The following is a 27,206-nucleotide window of genomic DNA, read 5'->3' on the forward strand; positions in this document are numbered from 1 at the left end:
ATTTTATTGATCTTTGCTACTGTTTTCTTTCTTTCTATTTCATTTATTTCTGTTCTGATCTTTATGATTTCTTTCCTTCTACTACCTTTGGGTTTCTTTGTTTTTCTTTCTCTATTTCCTCTAGGTGCAAGGTTAGATTGTTTATTTGACATTTTTCTTGTTTCTTGAGGTAGGATTATATTGCTATAAACTTCCCTCTTAGAACTGCTTTTGCTGCATCCCATAGGTTTTGGATCGTCGAGTTTTCGTTGTCATTTGTCTCTAGGTATTTCCTGATTTCCCCTTTGATTTCTTTGGTGATCTCTTGGTTATTTAGTAACGTATTGTTTAGTCTCCACGTGTTTGTGTTTTTTATGTTTTTTTTCCCTGTAACTGATTTCTAATCTCATAGCGTTGTGGTCAGAAAAGATGCTTGATATGATTTCAATTTTGTTAAATACACTGTGGCTTGATTTGTGACCCAAGCTGTGATCTATCCTGGAGAATGTTCCATGTGCATTTGAGAAGAAAGTGTAATCTTCTGTTTTTGGATGGAATATCCTATAAATATCAATTAAATCTATCTGGTCTATTGTGTCATTTAAAGCTTGTGTTTCCTTATTAATTTTCATTTTGGATGATCTGTCCATTGGTGTAAGTGAGGTGTTAAAGTCCCCCACTATTACTGTGTCACTGTTGATTTCTTCTTTTATAGCTGTTAGCAGTTGCCTTATGTACTGAGGTGATCCTCTGTTGGGTGCATATATATTTATAATTGTTATACCTTCTTGGACTGATCCCTTGATCATTATGTAGTGTCCTTCCTTGTCTCTTGTAACATTCTTTATTTTAAAGTCTATTTTATCTGATGTGAGTATTACTACTCCAGCTTCTTTTTGATTTCCACTTGCATGGAATATCTTTTTCCATCCCCTCACTCTCAGTTTGTATGTTTCCCTAGGTCTGAAGTGGGTCTCTTGTAGACAGCATATAGATGGGTCTTGTTTTTGTATCCATTCAGCAAGCCTCTGTCTTTTGGCTGGAGCATTTAATCCATTCACATTTAAGGTGATTATCAATATGTATGTTCCTATTACCATTTTGTTAATTGTTTTGGGTTTGTTTTTGTAGGTCCTTTTCTTCTCTTGTGTTTCCCACTTAGAGAAGTTCCTTTAGCATTTGTTGTAGAGCTGGTTTGGTGTTGCTGAATTCTCTTAGCTTTTCCTTGTCTGTAAAGCTTTTGATTTCTCCATCGAATCTGAATGAGATCCTTGCCAGGCAGAGTAATCTTGGTTGTAGTTTCTTCCCTTTCATCACTTTAAATATATCATGTCACTCCATTCTGTCTTGTAGCATTTCTGCTGAGAAATCAGCTGTTAACCTTATGGGAGTTCCCTTGTTTGTTGTCATCTTTCCCTTGTTGCTTTTAATAATTTTTCTTTGTCTTTAATTTTTGTCAGTTTGATTACTATGTGTCTCAGCATGTTTCTCCTTGGGTTTATCCTGCCTGGCAAGCTCTGCACTTCCTGGACTTTGGTGGCTATTTCCTTTTCCATGTTAGGGAAGTTTTCGACTATAATCTCTTCAAATATTTTCTTGGGTCCTCTCTCTCTCTCTTCCTCTTCTGGGACCCCTATAATGCGAATGTTTGTGCATTTAATGTTGTACCAGAGGTCTCTTAGGCTATCTTCAATTCTTTTCATTCCTTTTTCTTTATTCTGTTCCACAGCAGTGAATTCCACCACTCTGTCTCCCATGTCACTTATCTGTTCTTCTCCCTCAGTTTTTCTGCTATTGATTCCTTCTAGTGTATTTTTCATTTCAGTTATTTTGTTGTTCACCTCTGTTTGCTTGTTCTTTAATTCTTCCAGGTGTTTTTTCTTTAATTCGTCTAGGTCTTTGTTAAGCATTTCTTGAATCTTCTCACTCTTTGCCTCCATTCTTTTTCCGAGGTCCTGGATCATCTTCACTATCAGTTTTCTGAATTCTTCTTCTGGAAGGTTGCCTATCTCCACTGCATTTAATTGTCTTTCTGGGGTTTTATCCTGTTCCTTCATCTGGTACATAGTCTTTTGCCTTTTAATTTTGTGTATCTTTCTGTGAATGTGGTTTTCGTCCCACAGGCTGCAGAACTGTAATTCTTCTTGCTTCTGCTGTCTGCTCTCTGGTGGATGGGGCTATCTAAGAGGCTTGTGCAAGCTTCCTGCTGGGAGGGACTGGTGGTGGGCAGAGCTCAGTTAAACTTTAATCCGCTTGTCTGCTGATGGGTGGGGCTGAATTCCCTCCCTGTTGGTTGTTTGACCTGAGGCAACTCAGCACTGGAGGCTACAGACTCTTTGGTGGGGCTAATTTCAGACTCTGGGAGGGCTCATGCCAAGGAGTACTTCCCAGAATTTCTGCTGCCAGTGTACTTGTCCCTGCAGTGAGCCACAGCCACCCCCCACCTCTGCAAATGCTGCTAGCCTTCAACGTCTGATTCTCTGGGAATTCCTCCTCCTGTTGCCAGACCGCCCCCCCCCCAGGTTGGGAAGCCTGATGTGGGGCTCAGAACCTTTACTCCAGTGGGTGGACTTCTGTGGTATAATTGTTCTCCAGTTTGTGAGTCACCCACCCAGCAGTCATGGAATTTGATTTCATCGAGATTTCGCCCCTCCTACCATCTCACTGCAGCTTCTCCTTTGTCATCGGATGTGGGGTATCTTTTTTGGTGAGTTCCAATGTCTTCCTGTCAATGATTTTTCAGCAGTTAGCTGTGATTCCGGTGCTCTCACAAGAGGCAGTGAGTGCACGTCCTTCTACTCTGCCATCTTGAACCTGCCCATCTCAACTGATCATTTATAAGAGCAAAACAACACTGATAATTTATAAAATGGAAACACACCACATGAAAAGTAGCAACTACTGTTTTAATGTTTTTTATAATCTTTGTTCTTAATGTCACATATATTTTAGAGGTTGTGGTGGAGAAAAATTTAATTTGAATTTCATCAATTTCTTCAGTTTTACTTGATTTTCTTTCACTTCCATTAAATTCAAGTAAAATTAAATTTAATGTTTGTAATTAAAAATAGCATATCTAGTTTGAACGCAATGTTATAAAGTTATTTCATTCTGTCTTCCTGTTCTTTTTTGTCTCATTTTAATTTCTTTGTATCACTCTACATATCCATCCTGTTATCTGTGCCTATTCATTTAAGTACTTAAAATAATGTTCATTAAATGGTAATTTAATTATATTTAGAGAATGATTTTGAGTTATCTGTTGCTTCTTATATTATGTGAAACTTTTATAAGTGAGCACGCATCATTTTTATAGAAACAATAAAAAGTGATTTTTTTTTACATATTTAATGGAACAGTTAAATTAACACCATATGGCTTTTTCTTTTAATAACCTGGGATTTGGGGCAATCAGATTTCAAGTCTCAGCTCAGCAAAGAGGTGGTTATATAATATCTCTAGTTCTTAGTTTCATCATCTGTTAAAAATGAAGGAGTTGAACTGAGATATTTCCGTTTCCAGCTCTGAAATTCTATATCTCAGGTACTGATGATTAAAATCTCTCTATGCTGAGTTACAAGTAGCACTTTAGATACCATGGAGATATTTTACCTATTAACTTGGCTATATTGCTTTTGAGGAGTGTACCTTTCTTCCCGTAAAATCTTCACAGCATTCTTATTTGAAGTAAGGAAAACGTGTACAGGGAAAATAGAGCCCAATACAATAATGAAATGTTACTTTTCAAAGGTTGTAGAATACAAAAAGGGCAGAAACAAATGGGAATGCAGTATTCATGAGAAAACCCGTAAAACTGTACCACTTCCTGCTATAACCATTATCCTTACAGCAGGAGTGGGAAATGATGCAAAGACAATTGAGCTCTTATGGGAAAATTGTACATTAAAGTTAAAAATGATGACTGAGGTCAAATATATTGGATATTTGTAAGAGACATGATAGGCCTAGAGAACACTGGAAGAAAACTGAACAACAGCCCTATCTATGGCTTACTTTGTGTAATTATGAAATTTGATTATGCTGAGTAAAACATAGGAAACAAATGAGAATTAAAATAGCACATTTCTTTGACCTAAGAGAAATTATGACAAGCTTATTCTGCAATTCAGTGAAGAAAACATATTCTAAAGACAAAAGGACTGAAACAAAAGCCATTAAAAAAAATGAAATCGGTAATTTGAGGCTCACTGATTTCCAATGAAATTTGTCTTGCCCTTCTTCGCTGCTTGTGGAGTCTAAAAATCCAAGTGATCAACTTTATTTTGCATGTTCGAGAAACAAGCCCATAACTTTCAGGCTGAACAATAGCTCTATATGAAGAATTATCAATGGAGTAAGAAAAGACAGTGGCTCCTTATAGAACTAGCAGAGCCAGTTTATGGAATTATTTGCGAATCTCAGTTTTGGGAAAATAAAAGCATTGAGTATCCATTTATTCATCAATTTGGCTAGCTATATGTATATGTATATATATTAGAAATACAGTCAGCATTCTCTGTTGCTTTGTAATATTCCTTGATGATCTTAAAGACCTCAGAGTGAAATTTTCATCTACAAGCTGGCTTTTCCCTTTCTGATTCCCAGTGAACTGACACAGCCTGATTTCTTCTAAGAGTCACCACGCTCAAATCCTGACTTCAATGTTCATTACATTAGAATAAGATAGGTCGGCCAGTCTGCTGCCATCAAGGAGACAAATTAAATGTAATGGAAAAGTCTGCTTTTATTAAAAGCCTTTTTCTCTTAGCCAAGTTCACTTTTTAGGTCAGCCAGGTGGTCCTGACGGCAACAGACAGCATAGGTTTTGATACATGGCATCGTAGTTCCTTTGTATATAAATAATGGCAGCCCTAATATAGAAAAGAAATTAAAGTGAGCAATAAAAAGTCTTGCCTATCTTTTATGATTTTACAACAGTTAAGCAGCTAACGCTGGATTATACATCACTGAAGGGAAACTGAGAACAACTGAGAACAACAACAGTAATAAAGTATGGAATCTTTACTAATGAAAGGAAAACATCTGACTTTTGTTACCACCTAATAAAAGTGCACTTTATTGTCATTCCTCATTTACTAGGCATTTTCTTTACTCCTGTAATACTGGGCTACCTAACCAGTATCCAGTTTTTAAAGATTAGAGAGAAAAATTCTATACGGCAAATCTATATGGTCAAATCAGCTTTAACCTGTCTTTTGCCAGTAGACGCACCTACCTGACAACTGCCAGCATTTGAAACACCCACGCTCTACAGGTTTGTGGTTGTAAATTTCAGCCACTCCAGCTTTTGAGGAATACAAATAATGAAAACTCATCAAAGGGCTGCCATAACTCTCCCAGCTGACTAGATGGAAGCATTTCTGACTACTCAAAATTAATAGCAGCTCCCAAGGCCTTATAAGAACAGCTGTCACTGAGAAATATACTCACAAACAAATAAGTAATTCTCCCAGTTTGATTTGTTAGAGGCATGAAGCGGCAACTCTTCAGGGCAACCTAGATGGGTTATCAAAGGAGCAATGAGCTCCCGTAGAACTTTGATATGGTAATGTGAGCGTACCATGCGCTATTTATGAGCAGGTGCTATGTGCCTCGCCCAGAGCTTGGTACATTCTAGACTCTCATTAAGGATCTGCTCAATGAACAAGGCAGAATCCTTTGCTGGTGGTCCATATGGAACAGCCAGCAATTATAATTAGGACATTCCACCAACAGAAGCTGCTGTCCTGTCATCACTGAAGTACTAAAACTTGGTGAGATCCTAGGTATAAAACCACATCTGGAAATGTATCAATACTTAGGACTGCACTGACTTTGTTATATTTGGTATAAAATACAAAATAAAATAAAATCCCACTCCTCCCAAAGCCAGTATCAATTTTATTTAGGTATGAGCCAATGAAGACGGATTTGAGAACTTTAATACATGTCACAACAATTTTTCTAAGTGAGAAACATTTCAGATCTGTGAGAATTTCATATTGCATTTTTACGAATAATTATGCAGTTGAATTAACTCAAATGCTTGTATTTTCCATCCGATACTGTGATGCTAATTGTCCCTTTCAGGGACTGAGACGTGACAGGAACCTGTCATTGCCATGACATTCAATAGAAGGAACCCCATTTCTAGTTTTCATCCATGGGGTCTCGCTACGTAACAGATTTTTATAGGGAAGAGATTTTCTTCTTTCTGGGCTCATCTGGAGAACTCTGAAAACTCCCCCTTCTTGAGTGAACATGGTCATGGAGACTCAGGAGAAAGAAGAAGGACTAGGAGTCAGGAGACATGAACCTTGCCTGGGCCCCAAGTCTTGATGTGACGTTGAACAAAACTCTCCCTGGGGATTTGATTCCTCATTTCTAAAATGAAAAACTGGACTACCCAACCTTTAAGGCCCCTTGGAGTACCTGATGTCTCATAATGTGCAAGTATTCCAACCCATTGTTACAGAAGTTTCCCTGCTGGTTGGAGAGGAAAGCCTGGTACAAATCTATGTTTCACAGTCTTTGGTGATCAAAGAGGCAATCAACATGCTTTCATTGTCTAGGTTTAAATGTGCCTGTCATTAATTTTGACAAGATTATCTGTCACTGGAAATCACCTTTTAGATTTGATGATCTATAACAATGACTGTAATAATGAAAAATCAATAACGCTCCCAAGGTGGATGCAAAAGAAATGACAGGCAGCATCTTTACCAACGGTCCAGAGAGCATCATTTGGGGAATATTTTTTTCCCTAACTACACACACTCTCAGATCCCATGTCAGATTTCCTGAATTAGAATTTCCTAGCTTGGGTCCTGGAACCACATGTCTTAGAAAAGCTTCCCAGCTAACTGGTGCCTTTTGCTCCCCAACCCACCATTGAAAGAAGTGATTTAAATACTGATTATCTATCAGGTAGAGAGAATCGTATGATACAAGCCATACAGTGAGGTTAAGTGGGCCTCTGGTAACGTACCAGGTCAGGAAGCTGGCAGCATTCTATTTTTGCCTACATAGCTGTGTGCTATTTAAAAATTCAAGGAGGCTGAGCGCTTGGTGCGGCTGAATTTATCTAAGGTTTACTGAATGCTCCCTGTGGCTGTGGTTGGTAGCATTATAATTTGGGTGGTGAGCAGATTTGCAATTTTTATATTAAATTTGGAATGCTGGTTATAAAACTGTTTAGAATGCATTTCAGTGATGGATGGTAAATGGCTGTCTAAGACAAACACAAGGCCAATAGTCAGTTTCTTTTCTTTCCCTTTTTTGGTGCTACTTTGGGGAAATTACTTGGGAAATAAAGAAGGTTAAAAATGGTTCTATCAGTACAAACTGAAAGTTCATATACAAATTACATAAGCTCTTACCCTAATCGTTTTCTTCCTTCCCAATGGTATTTACTGGGCACCCAGAGACTGCCAGATGTGAGACTGAACAGTTGCTCTAACACAGCAATCTTTCATGTTTTACTCGAAGGCTCTGAAAATATTTTTCTCCCTTAGCTCCGTAACAGGGAGAAAGGAGCCCCCCTGGGGATATGGCTGATGGAGGCTGATCCTGTCTGACACTTAGGGACTCTGAAAACTCACTGTGATAATTCAGTTATGATGCAGACAGGCAACACACCTGTTCCCAGTAACTTAGGCTCTCACCACACATGGGCAGTCAAGTTCCCTTAGCATTTATTTAGATTGTACATTTTAATACATAAAATATCCCATTTTCATGGTTCATCCTCCTGCCTCTGGGCAGAAGCACAAACCTGCTTCAGAATCACTATTAGCTAAGATTATAAAAGGGCCCTCAACAATCCATTTCAATGTGTAACTGCTTTCACTGTGAGATGATTCTCCGGAGCCCATTAGGCTCCAGCACTCAGGAGGGAAGATTCCTTGTTAACTGTACTAAAAAAAAAAGTCCTCTACAAATCAGACAGGGGTTGGCATCTCTGGACCTCCGAGAAGGAGCAGCTCTCTCAGTGACCCTCTGATCTTCCAGCCCCATGTCCTACCACTTCATGAAATACATTCAGAGCCCACCAGACCACTCATCCAAAAGGGGGGAAGGGGACAGGACACTAGGTCTTCACTATTCATTCATTCTAATGGTTGAAAGGGGATGTGGTTTTAAAATAGTCCTTTCTTTTCAGCTTCTTGATGAGCTATGTTTTTGTCCTGACTGACTCTCAGACTATGACCTGGATCCACAGGTAAACTTCATGGACACTAGACATCAATAGTAACTCTGCCTCATCTGTAGAGAAAAGAGAAGACGACACTTACTGGGGCTCTGTTTCTGGGCACATAACTTGATTTGATATTTAAAAGGATTATACTGATTTTAATAGAGTGGAAAATGCATAGTTTTCATACAGATAAAGAGCACTGCGGCAATGATCTGCATGACCAAATTTCAAAGGCATGCTCTCCAGCAGACGCTGCACAATACTTTGTGGTTACTTTCAATAACATATTTCATCTGAGGCTCTCACAATCTTTTACAAACTAGCTGTGGCATGATCATTTTACAGATGTGGAGTCTGAAAACACAGGGTTTAATCTGATGAAGATTCCACACAAGGTCAGCAAACGGGCACAGAGAAGGAAAGCCAGGAGGAGCTATTATCTTGCACAACACATGTCAGCGTATAAAGAGGACAAACTAATTCAAAACAGAAGGCGAAGCTATTTAGAATCCAGGAGAAAATGCTAAGCTGAAAGAACATAAATAAATAAAAATAAAACAATTTTAAAAACCTTGAATAATGCAGCACCTCTAGTGAGAGCTCAGCCTACTCACACAGTGAATCTGGAAATAGAACTAGCATAACGCTTACATATGAGCCCAGTCACCACAGGCAATCTGCTCTTCTTCCAGTATTATTCAGGACAAATAATTTAGTTTTCTTTTTTTATTCTGAAATTTGTCACCATACAAAATAATGCATTAAATTTTTCTTTGATTTCTGCTTTTTCCCTGTCTTCAATCCCCACACCCCAGAGTTTCAGAGAATCCACTGACTTTTCATCCTTCCAATTCGTAAGTTCACTTTGCCTGAAATAACCCCTAGGTTCCTTCTGTTTTCTTCACAGACATATGTTATACCTAATAATCAACAACCCTGCCTGTTTTAATTGGTTCACCACCCGAGTGAATATAAAGTATCCCTTGGAGGCCCTTCAGCTGACATCATTCTCCTTAAGAGGACATTACAGTAAATAAATAAGCAAATGAATGTGAGTCAACAGGGAGATTAAAAGACTTACATGAATGATGGTTAAGGAACTCTTAAAACCCTCTCACTAATGGGGGTGAAGGCCCTCAGTGCTCTCAGCCCACCCAGTTTCTGTGTGTTCTTTCCTAATCTTGGTTTTTTTGTAAATTAACTTTAACAACAGTTGAGCAAATTACGAAATTTCTTCATGGAGCAAGTCTGCACTTGCAGACATGTTGATATCTTCCAGAATGTCCATAGCAAAGTACTCACAGCAGCAAAGCTCTGGAAACTACTTGTATGTCCATCAAGAGGATTCTGGGAACCTGATCAAGTGTTATGCCAGCTTGGTACCATTGCTCATGGGAAAATGATAAATTGCTTGATAAACTGAGAAGTTGTTTGTGGACCAGGGAAACGAGAGCTATTCGGTAGGAAGCCAGAGCATAAGGCTTCTCTGAGTGAGGTGACTCCTGTAACTCAGCATGTCCCTCATGGGGACTCTGGACTCTGGACGTTCTGCCCATGGAGTTGTGCCCAGAGAAAGTGGCTCTCCTGTTGCATAGGATTCTATGGCAGAGTGGTTCTCGAATCTTCCCCACGTGGGGCTCCTCTCCTAGCACCTAAGCTATTACCTGCAAGAGGTGGCACAAAGAGAACAGCATCTGGACAGCTGTGTGGACTGCAGTGGACGCTGTTGCCAGACCACCTCTGTGCCTCGGCCCTGCCGGGAAGCAGTGATCTCTGTCTTACATCGTTCCTGGGTCACCCGGTGCCAAGCATGGCCTATGGGAGTCCTGTGAGTCTGAAGACCCAAGAAGACCCAAGAAGACCTCCTGAGGGCATTGCAAATGGTTACTTCTGAGGATCAGATTAAGAGAAACTTTCACATTCTATGTATATATCTTTGAATAATTTCAGTCTTTAACCATAAACATGTAACTTATTATCTGGAGAAAAAAAGACTACTGAAAGAAAAAAAAAAAACCTCCATAAAAGGAACTGTCACATCAAACTCCTTTAGAGGTCTATGCCCAGGAAAACATGGCTAAGATTCCACAATGAAATGGGAATGAATAGGATGTAACTTTAGACAAAGTTCCAAAAGATTAAAAGCTATAACCAAATCTACAGTTTTGAGGTGAATAAACATTCTGTATCTTGGTAAGTATATCACAAATTCTGGATATACTGAATTCAAGTGTGTTTTTTCAATATTTTTTCAGCTTGATTAAAAATTTGGTACCTTGTATGACTAGGTAAATTTAATATGTATCATTTAAAAAATGATCACCAACCATTTTGTTATGCAGTTAAGACAGCAAGAGTACTTTTCTATTTTCTACTTCCATAGAAATAATGAGTCCAATGTGGTGAAGGGATGAGGTAAATAAAACTTGTTCCCACTTGGCTATGAAACAGCCATTCCCTGAGAGGAAACTTTCAGCATCCTTCCATATGAACCCTTTGGCTTTCTTTCCTGAAGAAATTCTGTCTTTAACAAGTCCAATCATTTCCAGGATGTTGTCAGGCCAAACATCTACCCCATTCCCCATTTGGAGGTAGCTAATTACTTCAAGAAGATTGACATTATATACAATCATATGAACAATTATAAGATGAATCATAATTGATGAATACCTATACACAGATTACTGATCTCAAGTCCCAACAAACACTCGGCAAGTAAGACGATGTGAAGTGAGGCTGCACAAAAGAAATGTCAACTTAACGAAAAAAATAAACCTGATATTCATCTTGATATTTAAGCTTCATCTTGAAAATGTTAAATGGACGATGCTGTCCTCTCACTGAAATAAGATTTATCACCATCTAGAATGACACGCTACTGTGTGTTTAGAGATAATGTTCCTCCCTGGTTCTGTTTCGATAATATTGTTTGGTTAGAAATAGGAAATAGAGATGAACTGTCTGGGCTTCTGCTAACGGGTTGTGTCACAAGAGGCGAGTCTCTCGTTCCCACCACAGAGACCATGAGTCAAAGGCACAGTACAGCCGGGCAGGAAGCGCTCAGTGAATTGGGAGGAGTTCGTCAGAGCTGTGGCCAAGGAAAAGCTCCGTGGCACCTGGGCAGCCCTGCAGGGTTTGTAATTAGCTCAGCTTCCCTGTCTCCAGGCAGTGCTTGTCTTAGGATCTCACCACATGGTTTCAACCACTATTCACATTCTCTCTTCTCTTTCATATACATGCACACATGTCTGTAGCTTCCCTTTCATAACGGTTTTTTGTAAGTCACAAAGCTGGACTCAGTGTGGAAAAGCAACTTCCCATCTTCATTATCATTTAGATCACGAGTCTGTCTTCAGGAAAGGGGTTTCTGGGAGAAGTCCTCTATGAACAGAACGGAAATTCCAGCTGGGTTTCAACGCTCAGACCTTCTTGAATATCATCCAGTGGTTTCCCACAGCACTCAGACTCAGGTTCACGGTGCCACGTGGTCAAGCCCTTGCCCCCCTCTTTACCACACTGGCCACTCTCCCTGGGTCTTCTCATTCTGGAAACACACTGAGCTTGGTCCCATCCCAGAGCCTTTGCATTTGCTGCTCCCTCACCTTCAGCTGTGCTCACCTCCAGATCTTCACACCTCTCTTCTTTTCAGCATTCAGATCTCAGCTCAATCTCACCACAAGATCACTCTTTCTACCTGCGCATCTAAAGCAGCCCACTGCCCAGCTCTCAGGCCACACTATCACATTGCCTTGTATTCTCTCCATGGCACCTAACATTACCTAAAATCCTCTTATTTACTGGGCTTTGTTTGTCTGTTTATTGCTCATTTTCTCTGCTTCATGAGAGGAGAGATGTCGCTGTCTTGCTCACAATTGTATGCACAGTGTGGGGCTGCTCAGTACAGATTTATGACCAAATGAAGGAGGAAACCAGCTCGATTTTCTTCATTTGAAGGCCACTTAATTTTTTCAGCATGTATGTAACACACCCTTTTACCCCTTGAAAATAGTTTTACATGTGTGATAATCTCTGTTCATTAATTTTGTCTGGTAGCAGACAACCACTTCAGTTCACAGGTTCACATCATAATTAAACTCAGGTAAGTTTTCTTCTATTATATCTTTAAAGACTGCTTCTGTCTGCTTCAGTTTTCTTTAAAAACACTGATTAGACCTGTCTATTATTGCTTTGCAAATTTATTTAAATATCTCTCATCTCATATTTCAACTAAAATGCCATTTTGTCAGAGCCCAACCCTGAAACGTCCTTATACTAAAGTGTCCAACACCTTCTGCCCATCACATTTTATTGATATTTTTCCTATAATGCATATACCTCACTTAAAATGGTAACTGCAACTTAGCAAGCATACTTTTTAACTGTTAGATATTATTATATTTTCCTGGTTTATTGTCAGTCTGTCCTGATATAAATTTAAGATATATAAGAGAAGACACTTTTGTTCTTCTTGTCCACTACTGTATTACTAGAGTTTAGAGAAATGTGCCTATGTAGAATGGCATTGAACTAATGGCACTGAAAGAACTGATATGAAATAAATCATGGAATGAATTTATACATACATACATATATAGATATATAAATCCTGGTAAAGTTTGTATCCTTTTTTTCAAGTAAATTGTTTTTTTCCAACTATACTGTGGGAATTTAGCAAGTTAATATGAAAATCTACATTATTAAAGTACTGATGTAGTAACATATAATCAAGCAGTTAATGAACTGCAAAGCTCACTTTAAAAACCAGTTGCACTATACATTTAATATATATACAATTACTTCTTGTTATTGTCAAAATTAACTTGGGACATGAAGAGTAAACTGCAGAGACAAACTTAATAAATTGACTTTGATGTAGTTACTTCTGGAACTGAAACCTCTTGGGAACACTGAGCTAAAATTCATACCTGAACCTTCTTCAATTTTTAATCGAATAGTATTAAGATAACTTAACAACAGGATTTCAAAGATAGCTCAATTTTTCCTGGACTCCAGATTCTTTTACACATCAAGGAACCACTTTATCTACCCAAAGGTATTTCTCTTTATATTGTGTATCAGATAAGGGGGCTTAGAAACCATGGAGATGTTAAGGAAACATTATGTAATTAACATGAAACAAATCAGGGACACAAGTCTGACTAAATTATTTTTTAGAATATCATAAGACACTATAAAAATGCACTGAGAAGCCATACTTAGGGAAAGCAGGCTAAACAGACAATGATTATTGACTGATTTGTAGTCAGTTCAAATCAAAATGCCCAAAGAGCTGTGCCTATACAAGGTTTCCTTTAGTTGAAGCAAAAATAAACAAACAAAAAAATAATAAGAATACATTCACTTGGAAGATACACATTAATTTTAGGAATACCTTTCTTTGCTTAAAAGTATTTTAAAAACCAGTCTTTGTCCAAAAATTTAAAAAAAACATTACTAATGTATCAATACGCTCTGGATATCTTATCAGATGAAATGCCTCCTTGCTTCTAGATAATTCTATATTTACTGTCTACTTCCCCTCCATGTGTGAGGGCAAATTAACTTTTATGACTTTACTCCTCATTATGTGGAAGTCTAAGCATTAATGCAATCTTTTTTAAGAGAAAAAAGGGCAAATCTATATTGAAAAATTATTACTATTTTATTTTAATAGGTCTCACTCATGGCTGAGAAGTTGTAAATTGATTAAAATATTTACTTAATATACACTGTAAAATTTATGAAAAAGATAGAATTCATTTACTATTGCTTTACTATCACTCAAAATTTTGTGTTCAAAAAATGTTTGGGGCTTCGCTGGTGGCGCAGTTGTTGAGAGTCCGCCTGCCGATGCAGGGGACACGGGTTCGTGCCCCAGTCTGGGAAGATCCCACATGCCGCGGAGCGGCTAGGCCCGTGAGCCATGGCCGCTGAGCCTGCGCGCGTCCGGAGCCCACGCTCTGCAACGGGAGAGGCCACAACTGTGAGAGGCCCGCGTACCGCAAAAAAAAAAAAAAAAAAAAAAAAGTTTGAATTGTGTAGAATACAAATGGAACAGAGGACAAAAATTAAAAACCTATCTTTGAAAGACGAGTAATTGAAATAAAACTTGGTGACACTTACAAGCTAATACCTAAAGAGAAGGGGGGGATTGATAATGCAATCAACTCATTTACTTTATAAAACAAATGTTCTTAATTGGAGACAATTATTTCGTAACTCACCTCTGCATACTTCAACTTCAATGTTTTATGCATTTCTCGGAAACGACTGTAACGCCTGAATACGGTCCACGTCTCACCCAGGACAGTGATCTATTAACCAGGAAAAGCAAAATAAATCAGCATTAGTTGGAGGAAAAATTTGTTTCCTCTTATTTGTTTAAAATAATTTGTTTAACGTATATACACTGATGTGTATAAAATTGATGACTAATAAGAACCTGCTGTATAAAAAAATAAAATTCAAAAAAACCCCAATAAAACAATCATATAATTGTTCTTAAAAAAAAATTTTAAAAATTGTTAATTAAAACAATTTAAAAATGCATCTTAAAAAAATAATTTGCTTCAAATTAAACAAATTGTTTAAAATAATTCAAAAATTTGTTTAAATTTGTTTAGAATAATTTAAAAATTAACAAAAAGTGATTAGCATGTAAATTTCTCCAGAAGGGAAAATATTAATCTAGCAGCGCAAATAAGACTTACAAATAATAACTGTACTCTGCTTAAGCATGCATCTCTGCTTCCCAAACATGATTACGAGCAGCATGTGACTCTGTAAAGTGAAGGACACAGAGTTTCATGGCTTATCAGAAGTGTCCCTCCACTCTCCACTTGGGGTGCAGAAAGGACATCCCACAGCGTGACCTTTCTGTTATAGTGATGTGCCTACACGAAATGTTTACACTTTTATATAAAATGTCAGTGTTGGTTTCCAGATGCCACTGCAATGGACAAGAGAGAGGCAGCAGCAGAGAAGAAAAGGATGAGGAGAAGGAAGAGGGAGGACAAAGGAGAAGGAGGAGGACAAAGAAAAATGAAAAAAAACCGAACAAACTCTGTCTGCATCTCAATGATCATTAGTATCAAAACCCACACTGTAGTTTGCTTTATTTCGGAGGAAGAATTCTCAGTCCAGCCTCTAACCAGTAGTGGAACTTACTGTTCCTATTGGATGGCAGGTGGACACTGGTGCCCATCAGTCACATACCAAGGTCACAGTGACCAGGAGAGGCTGGGAGACACCACCAGCCTCCACGGTCACACCTGAGGCACAGGCTCCTGATCAAGTTCCCATCTCATTCCCACTCTTCTTCCTCCAAGCTCCAGACCCATGTCCCTAACTGGGAGACGTCTTCCTTTAGATGCCACACACCAACTTCAAGGTCAGTCTGTGTGAAACAAATCCACCCGTTCTCTCCAATCTCAACTCTACTTCAACTCAGTGCATGTCACCACCATCCACCCAGCCACACCAGAGAGACGCTGGTCCCCAGGTCCTCCCAACACGCCACAGTCAGACAAGCACCAGGTCCTGCACCTCTCAACTCCTAGACCTTCCTTAGCGCTCTACCCTTCCATCCTTCACTGCCACTGCCATCTCACTCTGGGCCACCAGGTCTCACACGGCCTCGGCCAGGCCTCTCCCAGTGTCTCCATCCAGTTGCCCCTCCAATCCCTTCTCTGCACAATTGATAGGGGAGCTTTTTAAAAACTTAAAACTGATCACTCTACATCCCCCCTGAAGTCCCCTAGAAGCTTCACGCTGCTCCTAGAAGAAGACCCAGATTTTATATTGGTACCCGACTACATGCAGCAGCCTCTCCTCCCACAGGTGTCTCACTCCCTTGAAGCGCACACTCCTTCCCACGCTGGGCCTCTGCAGGGGCCGTGTCCCTGTACTAGAAACCTTACCCCGCACATTAGAGAAACGCCCTTCTCAAGCTGGCGATTCAGCTTTTGGTTCTCCTGCATGTATACCCCAGGGGTGAGCAGGAAAGTCAGGGATCAGTAAGGGGAGGACACCCATGCAGGGAGCCTTGGGAGGAACAGGGAGTCCTGAGTCTCAGCCATCCGCAGGTTCACTCACTTCCCCGAGTGGCAAATGAGATGATTTGGGGTTATCCAAGGAGGTACTATATTAAAACTTTCATTGTTCTGGCTCTATATTCATCATTTACAATAATGTTTTCATTGTGGCAGGTTTCCTCTTGTGAGTTTCTTTTAAAAAGATGTTTCTGTACGGCAAAAAAGGTAAGTATGTTTACAAAAAATCGTTTAGTAAAAACAGCACCAATGTCACCAAAGCTTGGGAAACACTGCTCCTGGCAGCTCAGCTGGGGGCTTTCTCCCCAGCTCTCGCTGGACACAAACCAGATGTCAAGGAGAGACCTGGACAGGAGTGGGCGTGATGCTGCCTGCTCGCCAAGAAAGCCCAGGAATTAACAGAACCATACCCGTGACCCGGGAGTAGTAAGATGCAGGATGCTCACAGGGAAACCATCCTGTCCTGGGACTCTGGAATCCAGAGAAAGTCACCGAAGAAGCCTAGGTCTCCCTCCTCCCTCAGACTCGAATGCTCCCTGGATCTCTGACTGCTTCCACTGTTCCTCTTGAACTCACAGTCAGTCAAGTGCAAAATCCTCCCATCCTCAGCCTCTTCTGGGAACATCCCCTTCATCTTCACTCTAAATGAGAGCTGGCTCTCCCGAGGGACCCCTTCCCCTGTAGCCATCTCAAGTAGGGACTGTGTTCTCCCACACTCTTCATCCTGTTGTGCTGGGAGGTTGGTAGACGCTTTCTTACTTCCATCCAACTTTCACACCACTGCTCCTCTGCCCTTCCTAAAACCCCACCTATGCGAAGCCCACACCTTCGGATCCTACCTGTACCCATCCTTCTCGCAGGCAATTCGCGTTAGTCACATCCCCAACTCCTTGAACGTCTTAGCTTTTGCTCACTGTCATCTGCTCCAATGCTATGGAACTCCTGTCGTGAATCTTGGTAATTTCATCAACCAACAGACGATCCCTCCAACAGCCCGACCTCCTGTTCCTTGACCTTTGCCCTGGTTCCTCCCTCACCCAACTGGGAAACCATGGGCAATCACTACAACCTCTCCCTTGCATTCAACCTCAAATCTCTTTGTTCTGCTCTTGAAATTCCCTTGACTCAGCTAACCCACGATCTTGGTTAAATCCAACTGTCTGCTTACTCCCAGCCTGTACCTGCAGGATGGGGCTGAAGGAAAACATGCCACCAAATGACTGCCTGGTCCTATTTTAAAGTTACAGTCACCACTCTGAGGTCAGCCTGGATGCCTTCAAACAGTCATACCACATTTCCCCATTCCATCCATTCTCCCATTCTCTTAGGTAAGAGTTTTCTAAACAGTTTACTCCATCTTTCTCCTCACTCTCAGATGACAACCTGAGTTCCTATTTCACCGAGAAAGTGGAAGCAAAAGAACACTCCCACAACCACGCTCAGCCCACCATGGCCACCATTGGCCTTGTACCTCCTCTTCCCTCCTGCTACCGGGCGTGGGATGTACACCACTGCTCCTGGTTAAGGCCAACCCCTCTTCCTAAATGCTGGATTCTGGACTCCACGCTCTCCTGCCTTCTGAAGGAAACTGCAATCAGCAATTTTCTCTTCTCTCTCCTGCACCAACACATCCCCAGTCTCTACTAGATTATTCCATCAGCATCTAAACTAGCTAGGATTTCTCTCACCTTAAACTCCCACCTTGGCCTCCCTTTCCCTTCCAACTGCCCCTCCATTTCTGTCCTTCCTATTATAACAAACTCCTTGCAAGAGTTTATTCTTGACGTCATCAATTTCCTTCTCCCCAGGATCCCTTCAATCCAGCCTCAGTTACTCACATTCCACTCAAACTACTCTCATCTACTCTTACCAAGGTCATCCACGACTGCCACAGGTTACTTCACGCTAAGCCACTGGTTCATTCTTGGCCCTGATCTGACGTGACCTATTGCAGGATTTGATGGAGCCGACAGCTCCTCCTTGAAACATCTTTGTCATCTGGCTTCCAGGCTGCTGCCTCTCTTACCTTCGTTTTCTTTGCTGGGATTTCTCTTTATCCCCCTGACCTCTAAACACCAAAGTGTCCCAGGGCTTAGTCCTTGAACGTGTTTTATTTTCTACCTGAGTGAGCTCACTCCCTTGGTGATCTCGTCCCATCTCATAGCTTAAACTTATACCAATGATTCCCAGGATGCTCATCTCTCTCCCTTGAACCCAGACTCGTACATCCTACTGCCTACTTGATATGTCTGCCTACCTGGATATCTAACTGCATCTCAAACTTAACATGGCTAAATTTACCAAAATTAATCTCATCCAGACTTGCTCCCCCATCTCGGTAATGACAATGCCATTCTTCTATTTCTTCAATCCAAGAACTGTGGCATCATCTTTGATGTTCCTCCTTCTCTCACGTCTCGCATCCAATCAGTCAGCAAATCCTTTCCACCACACTCCAAATATAATGAGAATCTGACACTTGGCACCATCACCACCATCAGCATCTTGGTCTAAGCCACCGTCACCTCTTGCCTGGACTATGTTTAACAGCCTCCTACCTTGTCCCCTTGCTTCTGCTTCTGTCTCCCTCCCCCCAACATTCCCCTCATTCCTTTCTCAACACAGCAGCCAAAGTGATCTTGTTAAAAACTGTCAGATGAGGCCACTTCTTTGCTGAATGGGACATCCTCCCAAGGCGTCCCATCTCGCTCAGGGTACAAGTTCAAGTTCTTGCGCTGATCTACAAGGATCTCTACAATTTGTCCCCTCCCTGGCCTCATCTCCCACCACGTTTTCCCTTGCTCACTCTGCCTTCCTTGCTTATCTAGAACCCATCAAACACACTACACAGTAAGTGTGGCCTCAGGAACTTTGTCTGTGATCTTTCCTCTTTCTGGAATACTCTTTCCACGTGACTAGCTCCCTCACTTCCTTCAAGTCTTTGCTCAAAAGCCACTTTCTCAGTGATGCCTTCTCTGGATATACCATCTAAAATTGCACCCCCTAACTCCCCATCTCCACACTACTTATTTCTCTTTTCTTATTTTTCTACTAAGCACTTCTTACTACCTAACATGGTACAGTCACACCTCCGAGATATCGTGGGTTGGGTCCAGACCACCACAGTACAGCGGATTGCAATAAAGCGAGTCACACGAATTTTCTTGTTTCCCAGTACATATAAAAGTTATGTTTGCACTATACTGTAGACTATTAAGTGTGCAATAGCATTATGTCTAAGAAAGCAATGTACGTATCTTAAGTAAAAACACACTTTAACGCTAAAAAATGCTAACCATCATCTTGACAATGCAGGGTTGCATTACAAACCTTCAATTTGTAAAACTACGCAATATCTGAGAAGCGCAATAAAACAACGTAATCTGTATATATTTACTCATGTCTTGTTTTTGTCTCTCTTCCCTACTAGAATAAGCTCCAGGAGAACTGGGATTTTTAGCTGGTTTTCACTACACCTTAGAAGAGTACTTGACACATCACAGGCATCCTGATGAAGAGCTGGAGGATGGAGCCCCCGGATGGGCTTGTCTTAAGTGTACTCAGGCTTAGCAACAATGAACCAGCAAGGCCTCTGTTCATCTCCCTGGTAGAAGAGATGGCCTCCAAGAGATGGCCTTAAGAGATGGCAAAATCAGGATATGGATATGGATAACTGGATACCAGCTCGTGAGGCTTTGGCCGGCAGCGTCTTCCTCTTTTTTTTCTTTCTTTCTGTTCTTTTTTTTTTTTTTTTTTTTTTTTGGCCACACCACATGGCACACGGGATCTTAGTTCCCTGACCAGGCATCGAACCCACACCCCCTGCATTGGAAGCACAGAGTCTTAACCACTGGACCACCAGGAGAGTCCTGCTTCTTCTTCTTTGTTGCTTTCACAGCTCATTAATGTCAGACCATATTTTGAAATCTCTAATTAATTCAACAGCTACTTCATACCTACCTCATAATTTGGGTTTCACTCCTCTTTCCCACGGTGGCCCCAGAATTATGCCTTTATAAGGCATGGCAATTTCCCTGACAACTTGCACATACCAAGTCTCCGGAGGACAGGCGCGGCTGAGTGATTTCCCGGGCAGCAGAATCAGGGCATTTGGGCACAAAATGATAAGACAGCAAGAGGAAGATGAAGTCCCTGAGAGTGCCCCCAAAAGCATCCAATGCACTTCCTTCTGCTTCTTGATATCAGCCCCCAGTGCTCACAACGGGATGCAGGATGCAGGGGGAGAGCGGGGGTGGAGCTGGGAGGAGACAGAGGGAGATGGCCTGACGGGGAGAGAGCTATCCAAAGCTGTGTGTTCCTGTGAATTGGGCTTAACGAGGTCTGTAAGGGGATCAGAGGTATCTTTGTCTTCGCCACGTTACACTGGGGTCTCCAAGAGTCCCACATTAATGAAGAGGGTGGGGACTCTCTGGAATCATTAACACTGTATATAATTTCCCCAAAATATTGAACGAAGATCATTATGGGCACATTTGGGGCAATGGTTCATTTTGTTGCCTCGCGTCTTGATATTTTAATAAACTCACATTAGTAAACCCACATACAGATCTCAGCAGCTTCTGCCTTCAGTATCTCAGTCCATAACCTAAACCAGCGGTTCTCAAAGTGTGACGCCTGACCAGCAGCGACACCTTCACTTGGGAACTTGTTAGAAATGCAAATTCTGAGGTCTCACCCACGCTTCAGCTGGAACTCTGGGGTGGAGCCCAGAAATCTGTGTTTTAACAAAATCTTCGGGGGCTTCCGACGCAGGGTAAAGTTTGAGCAGCCTTGCTGTAAACCTCTGCGTGTTGCTGCCCCCAAATCAGATGTGGTGGCTTGTGGAGAACAGGGTGCATTCTCAGTATAACTGCAACACAAGCTTATAGCGAGGCAGAGAGAATCTCCAAATTCTTTACCCTTCCACAAGCTTCCTGGCTTTCCACTCCCCTCCATCCACTCCCCTCTCAAGGTCAAAGCCCTTAGCATGGCATTCAGGACCTGTTCCCGGCTGACCCAACACTACCTTTCTAACCCCAGCTCCCAGTGGATTAAAAATCTCACACTTCAGACAACTGGTCAACACAGAAATGGGGCACATTTGTCAGTCTCTGGAAGGGTCTTTCGAATGGGCTCCTCAGCGTCCACCCGTCCCGTGGCCTCCTGCTCAGCCTCCAGGGCGCGTGTCCAACCACAGTCCCTCCCTTGGCAGCACCCCTGCTTCTACTCCTTTCTCCCTGGAAGAATCATTCCCTCCTCTGTGACTCCCTGGCATGCAGCTCACACTCTGATCAGAGCACACATCACAGGACATTAATTATAGAATTAAACTTGTACTAGGTTAATTTATATGACCGATATTAACTATATAAACGTCTCTCTAACCTACAAGACTGTAAGCCTTCTAAGGGAGTGGGCCTTTGGCAGTAGCTGGGGTGGTGGTGGGAGGTCTCTCATTGAAGGAATAAACGTTTATTGAGCTACTGCTACGTGTCGGCACCATATCAGGTGCTGGTAGTTTTCCGAGAGATGTACTTAGGTTATTTTGCTTTTCAAAGAAGGTAAGGCTCCACTATCTTGGTTCCACTAACTCTCTTCTGGTGATATCTTTGAGGTTCATCTGAATCAAAGATTATTTTAATTAGTCACATAATGGTATCTTTTTTTGGTTTTATCTGCACTGAGAACAGGGTGCATTCTCGATATATTTGTAACCCAAGTTTATAGCAAGGCACAGAGAGATTTCCAAATTCTTTACCCATGAAGTTTTCACCTGAATCCAGGTTAAATACAAGGATTACAAAGGCTCACGTTCCTGCTTTGTGTATAAAACACTTTAAATCTCCCCTTGCCTATATCAACACATAAACAAGCTGAGGACAATGATAATGAGTGAAGACCATCATGAGCACCACAGAAATGGGGCGCAAGGCAACCACGTGGTCGCCTCCCCACAGGAAAAGAGTCAAATCCCTTCTCTGCAAGAGAGACAACTTCACTTTGAGAGCTGGGGAAACAGCGCACGTGAAGTTTGGGAAAACTACGCAGAAAGTGGAAATAGACATTAAAGTCCTATTTTGCCCCAAATTAAAACCGGGCATGGGATGAGGTGCTGATGCAGAGAGGAGGCACAGAAGGTCAGTACACCCAACACATCAGGTCAAAACGCTCAACTGTTCTCTTCCATGCTGAAAACGCAGGGCATCGTTGCTCTGTGGTTTTGAGGAGCAAATCCATTACTTCTCGCTCACTGAACAAGTCTGCTGATACAAATCCATCTTTTCTGGACCATAAAGTGATCAAGTGCAACTTAAACACCATAAACGTGTCCACAAGATGAACCGCATTCACTATGAACAATTCTCAATTGAGTGCTTTCCACAAATTTATGTTATATACATATTTTGCTGGTTTAAGGACTGTCGATTTTAAGACCTGTCATCAGTATGTATTTGCTTGTGTATATCTATCTGTGTAAGGAGGAGAGAATCAACAGTTTTTCACCCAGAGAAAAATGCTCTAAGTGGCCCCAGGTAAATAAGCAGTTTCTCGTAGAGGTCTCTTCAACAACATTTATTTTCAAACAACATTTGGAGGAGCTACATCAAGCATATACAAATGAAATTCCCTATATTTAGTAATAGCTTGAAGGAAATGGTCTAATACCACCCTAATATATACTAAAACAAGTTTTGCCAGATTTCTGCAAAATACAGTCTTGTGCAGTAACATAACTATGAACATGCTTGAGGAAATATGAATATATAACAAATATTTGAATCTGTATAAATAGCAAGCATTAATACATTAGATTTTATTAAAATCTCTTCAGACAAATGTTGCAAACAGAACTACCCAGGAGGTGGGAGGAGAGGCCAGCACCCCGTTAATCACAGCTCGCCACCCAGTACCCCTCGCTCTGGTCCACCTCTAGGACGGCCCAGTCTTTCCGAGGACAGACAGCCCAGCGCTCTCAGATTTCTGATGGGGATGCTCACGCCAACTGTGCTCCATCGGATGTCTGTCTCCAGCGTGATGCTCTAACCTCTCTCCGTCTCCCAGGCCCTCTTCTCTTCTGATCACTCGCCGAGGGCTCGGGCTGGATTCCAGGTCACTCTTCCTGCCTCAAACTCCCTAGCTCCCTAGACCTTCCGGTGGGACCCCGTCGGAATACCCCCTTCTGTCCTGTGAGCTACCCGGAACCGCTGCAGACCGCCCTCACTACCCCTCCCCAGGAAGGCGGGACGCACTGACACTCAATGTATGCTATTTTAACTCTGTAGGGTCACTCCTACGTGGAAATCCTTCTAAATTACATTTTCTGTGATGAGTATTTCCAAATGCTCTAGATTTTCAATCCTCACGGACAATACTGTTTCACTGAGATGTTCGGGTCGCCCACACCCAAGTCCGGAGCAGCCTCTCAGCCCATCTCAGAATGATGCTACTACCGCATTCTTCCCCCCCTCCCTTCAAGACCGCTTCAGCGGTCTTGAAGGCTTGAAGGCTTGAAGTCTTGCAGTCTTCCCGGGTACCCAACGTGACCCCCTTTGCTCCGCGCTGTTCTATTTTCTGCGTGGTTCTCTCCCCCACTTCACTGACCCCAGAGTACGTGAACAGCTTAATCATCTCTTCTGTTCCTCAATATCTTGATACTTCTCGTATGGTCTTCAAAAAAACGTTACAGGTACCAATCAAATACTTGTTAAATAATAAGTGAACGAATAATAAAGAGAGCGGAGCACAGAGCCTCTTCAGTAAACCCTCCCCTGCTACTTTCTCATTCCCTTTCTGGCCTGAAATGTGGCAGCAGAATGATCTGCACTTCAGGTCTTTTCTGATTTACCCGTAAATGTTTAAAGTTTTTGGACAACAGGCGCTAGAGGAGACAGGGGGAGGGTAAAGAATTGTAAAACAAAGAAAATGTCATTTACCAGATTCCTTTGGGAGAGAGGAGTCTTGATTTAGTGATAAACAATTTGGGGGTAAGAATGAGTGCGGGTAGGTGTGTGAAAAATCTCCTGAAAAAAAAAACGCATCAAGAAACAAGCAGTGGGGCTTCCCTGGTGGCGCAGTGGTTGAGAGTCCGCCTGCCGATGCAGGGGACACGGGTTCGTACCCCAGTCCGGGAGGATCACACATGCCGCGGAGCGGCTGGGCCCGTGAGCCATGGCCGCTGAGCCTGCGCGTCCGGAGCCTGTGCTCCGCAACGGGAGGGGCCACAACAGTGAGAGGCCCGCGTACCGCAAAAACAAAAAGAAAAAAGAGACAAGCGGTGGTCTCTGAACTGCTTTTACAGGGTGGGTCCTATTAACTGAAGAACTTTTTGCTTCTGAATGTCATGGTCCCCTGCGTATGCAGGCAGGCGTGGGGATACAGGCCAAGGAAGGGGGCTAGAGCTGACACCCCACCACTACCCTTAGCAGGGGGGCAGCAGCTGGAGTTCCCAGGGGACATCTAGGAAGCAGGGGAGGACACTGGTGCTTTGGGGAGAATATAATTGTCTAAGGGGGTATTTTCAGTTATCTGCTCTGAGATGTGCAATGTATTTCCTTCTCTGGTTCCCTAGGAAACTGCAGCAAAGTTGTCTTTCTGGGGAACCCAAAGGAGTGCTGAGCTCTGTGGCCGAGTGGACACAAAGGAAAAGACACTGTGTCAGCAACCATCCAGGGTACTGGAGGCGAGGGGACAGCTGCCATTTGAACTGTGTCCTCCAACCATGTCACGAGCTCCTGAGCCAAGCTTGCATCCCCTCCAGTGTAGTGGGCTCTGTGAACTTGAACTAGAGCTCCACTAACTACAGAAATCCCGTCTGCATGGCACCTGCGGGAAGAAGACGGACCCTGGCAGGAGGAGATGCAGCGAGAGGGGAGTCTAAGGTCCAACCCTAGATCCGTCCCCGCCTGCTGGTAATGTGGAAGCGTGGTTAGGGGCTTCACAAAGCCAAGGAGGTATAAGATTATTCAGCCTTATTATCTAGGAAATGCCCCAGACATCGTCTCTGTGTAGATGTATCACCAACAAGGCGCCTTGGAGTCTCTGGCTCCTGAACCTGGTCTGAATCCAGTGCACCACACAGACAGGAGCCTGGCGGCTGACTGCTGGTTACGGCACCCTCCGCATAACAACAAGTGATGCAAAATCAAACGGGGCTTTCTAGCTGGCCCAAATCTCAGCCTTCTGCAATAACTAGGGAGAATGGCTTCTTTATGCTTCAATCTCAGTACCTTCAAAATAGGGATAATACCGTTTATTTTAGTATACTTAACATTATATGGTAATTTGAAGGTAAATTTGAAAGAATGTACAAAGACCCGAATATTGTGGTAAGATGGATACCTTTCAAATCTAAGAGCATTACTAAGGAATACTTCTTCCTCCCCCTAACACCTCGGCAAAACAGGAGAGGAATTGGGGTATTATTCTACCTTAAAATTGTGAGAACTTGGGAGAATGACAGCCTAAGCAATTTTCCTGCAAATTACTCAGATACCCAGAGGCAAAGCACGGAATGCAAACTCTCTACCAGTCATCGTTGGAGAATGCAATCATGTAAAGCTGTGGATTAAGACAGCCCTGGATCCTGTCTTCAGCCCAGTCACTACCTAGCTGTGTGACTTTGGCTAAATTATGCAACTCCTCCAGCCTCAGTTTCTTCATCTGTAAAATGAGCTCATGACACTAATCTATAGCTGAACTAAAAAACGTGAAGCAAGGAGCAGAGTGCTGGGGTACTCAGTAAGTGGTAACTCCTGCACGGCGATCACCTTCCTAAAAAAGGCCTTTTATTACACATACTGAAAGGCCAGGGTACCTGTGGGCAGCAACTGCAAAAAGGGGAGTTCAAACCACTTTGTGATTTCTTTTAAAACAAATTTTACTCTAGGAAGAGATGTCAAACTCCCAGAATTCTGAAATGAAGGAATGAAATATTACTATATTCTTATAGTGGAAAAACAAACTTGAAATGGAAATTCAAGGTAGGATCACAAGGTAATGACTGCTTTTCTTCTGTGCTTGTAACTCAATCTCATTTCCTCTTCACCATTTCTCATGTCTGCAGCATTACCTCTGTGAAGATAAACAACTGCCCAAGTAACAGCAATATAAAAGATGAGTTGTTTTGTGTTAAAATAGGGGAAAGGAAAGTTGTTTTTTCTTATTTTTTTTAGTGAAAGACAACATTCTCAAAGAGATGGGAGAAGTGCTTAAAAAAAAAAAAAATTAGGATAAAATATGATTCTTTTAAGGTTATTTCTTCCACTTGATATTTATGTTTGAAAACAGTCCACAAAGTGAGTATTTGAATCTAGATGGACCACAGCTCACGCAAGCCTCCATTTGTCTCAGCTCTGCTAATGCACACGCGGGAGAACATCCATCAGTTACTAATAAGCAGAGATTCAGACGCCAACACACAAATCCTTCTGAACATTTATATTCTATCAAGTTGGGAATGTTTCTAAAAAGATGTATGTGTGCATAGTTTATCTAATAGACTGAAATGGCTCTTATTTCTGTTCTGCCAAATAAAAAGACATTTCCCTGACTATAAATGTGATTTCTTCAGCTCCCAAACTGCACATTTTCTGGGCATTTCCTCCTTCTGCTTCCTGGCAGGTCCATCCACCAACAAATTCTCCAGGTTTGTCAAAACGTTAATAGCGCCAATTTATGAAGTGCCTGTGACTTGGCCAGAATTCAAGATAAAAGTTAAAGCACACACAAAAATAACAGGAACATTTGAAAACAAGTGAGGATTTGGAAATGGCCACTTTGTCTAGGGCAACACTAGGGCCTCAACTTCCAAAAAGTGTAGAAAGTAGTGATGTTTAGAAGGTACAGTAAGATGAGAAAGCAAGGGAACCGGGATGGCTCAGAGGACTTAGATTCCATGGACATCTGGTACCTGGATCTACTTAGTAGCTGTGTGGCCCTGGGCGAGTCACTCATAATTTCCTCGTTCATTAACTGTAAAT

The 27,206-nt window shown here is 41.9% G+C and overlaps 1 protein-coding gene across 1 annotated transcript in view; it reads right to left on the bottom strand.

The window, feature by feature from the left end:
• The window catches only part of KIF16B (kinesin family member 16B), a 293,074-nt gene that overhangs the window by 51,934 nt on the left and 213,934 nt on the right, over window positions 1-27,206 (bottom strand). The window contains exon 24 of the mRNA XM_024123350.3: window positions 14,401-14,490. Coding sequence (XP_023979118.2) covers window positions 14,401-14,490 — 90 coding nt within the window. The remainder of the gene's footprint in view (window positions 1-14,400; window positions 14,491-27,206) is intronic.

The sequence above is a fragment of the Physeter macrocephalus genome, chromosome 14, assembly GCF_002837175.3.
Source record: "Physeter macrocephalus isolate SW-GA chromosome 14, ASM283717v5, whole genome shotgun sequence".
In the NCBI taxonomy this organism is placed as follows: Eukaryota; Metazoa; Chordata; class Mammalia; order Artiodactyla; family Physeteridae; genus Physeter; species Physeter macrocephalus.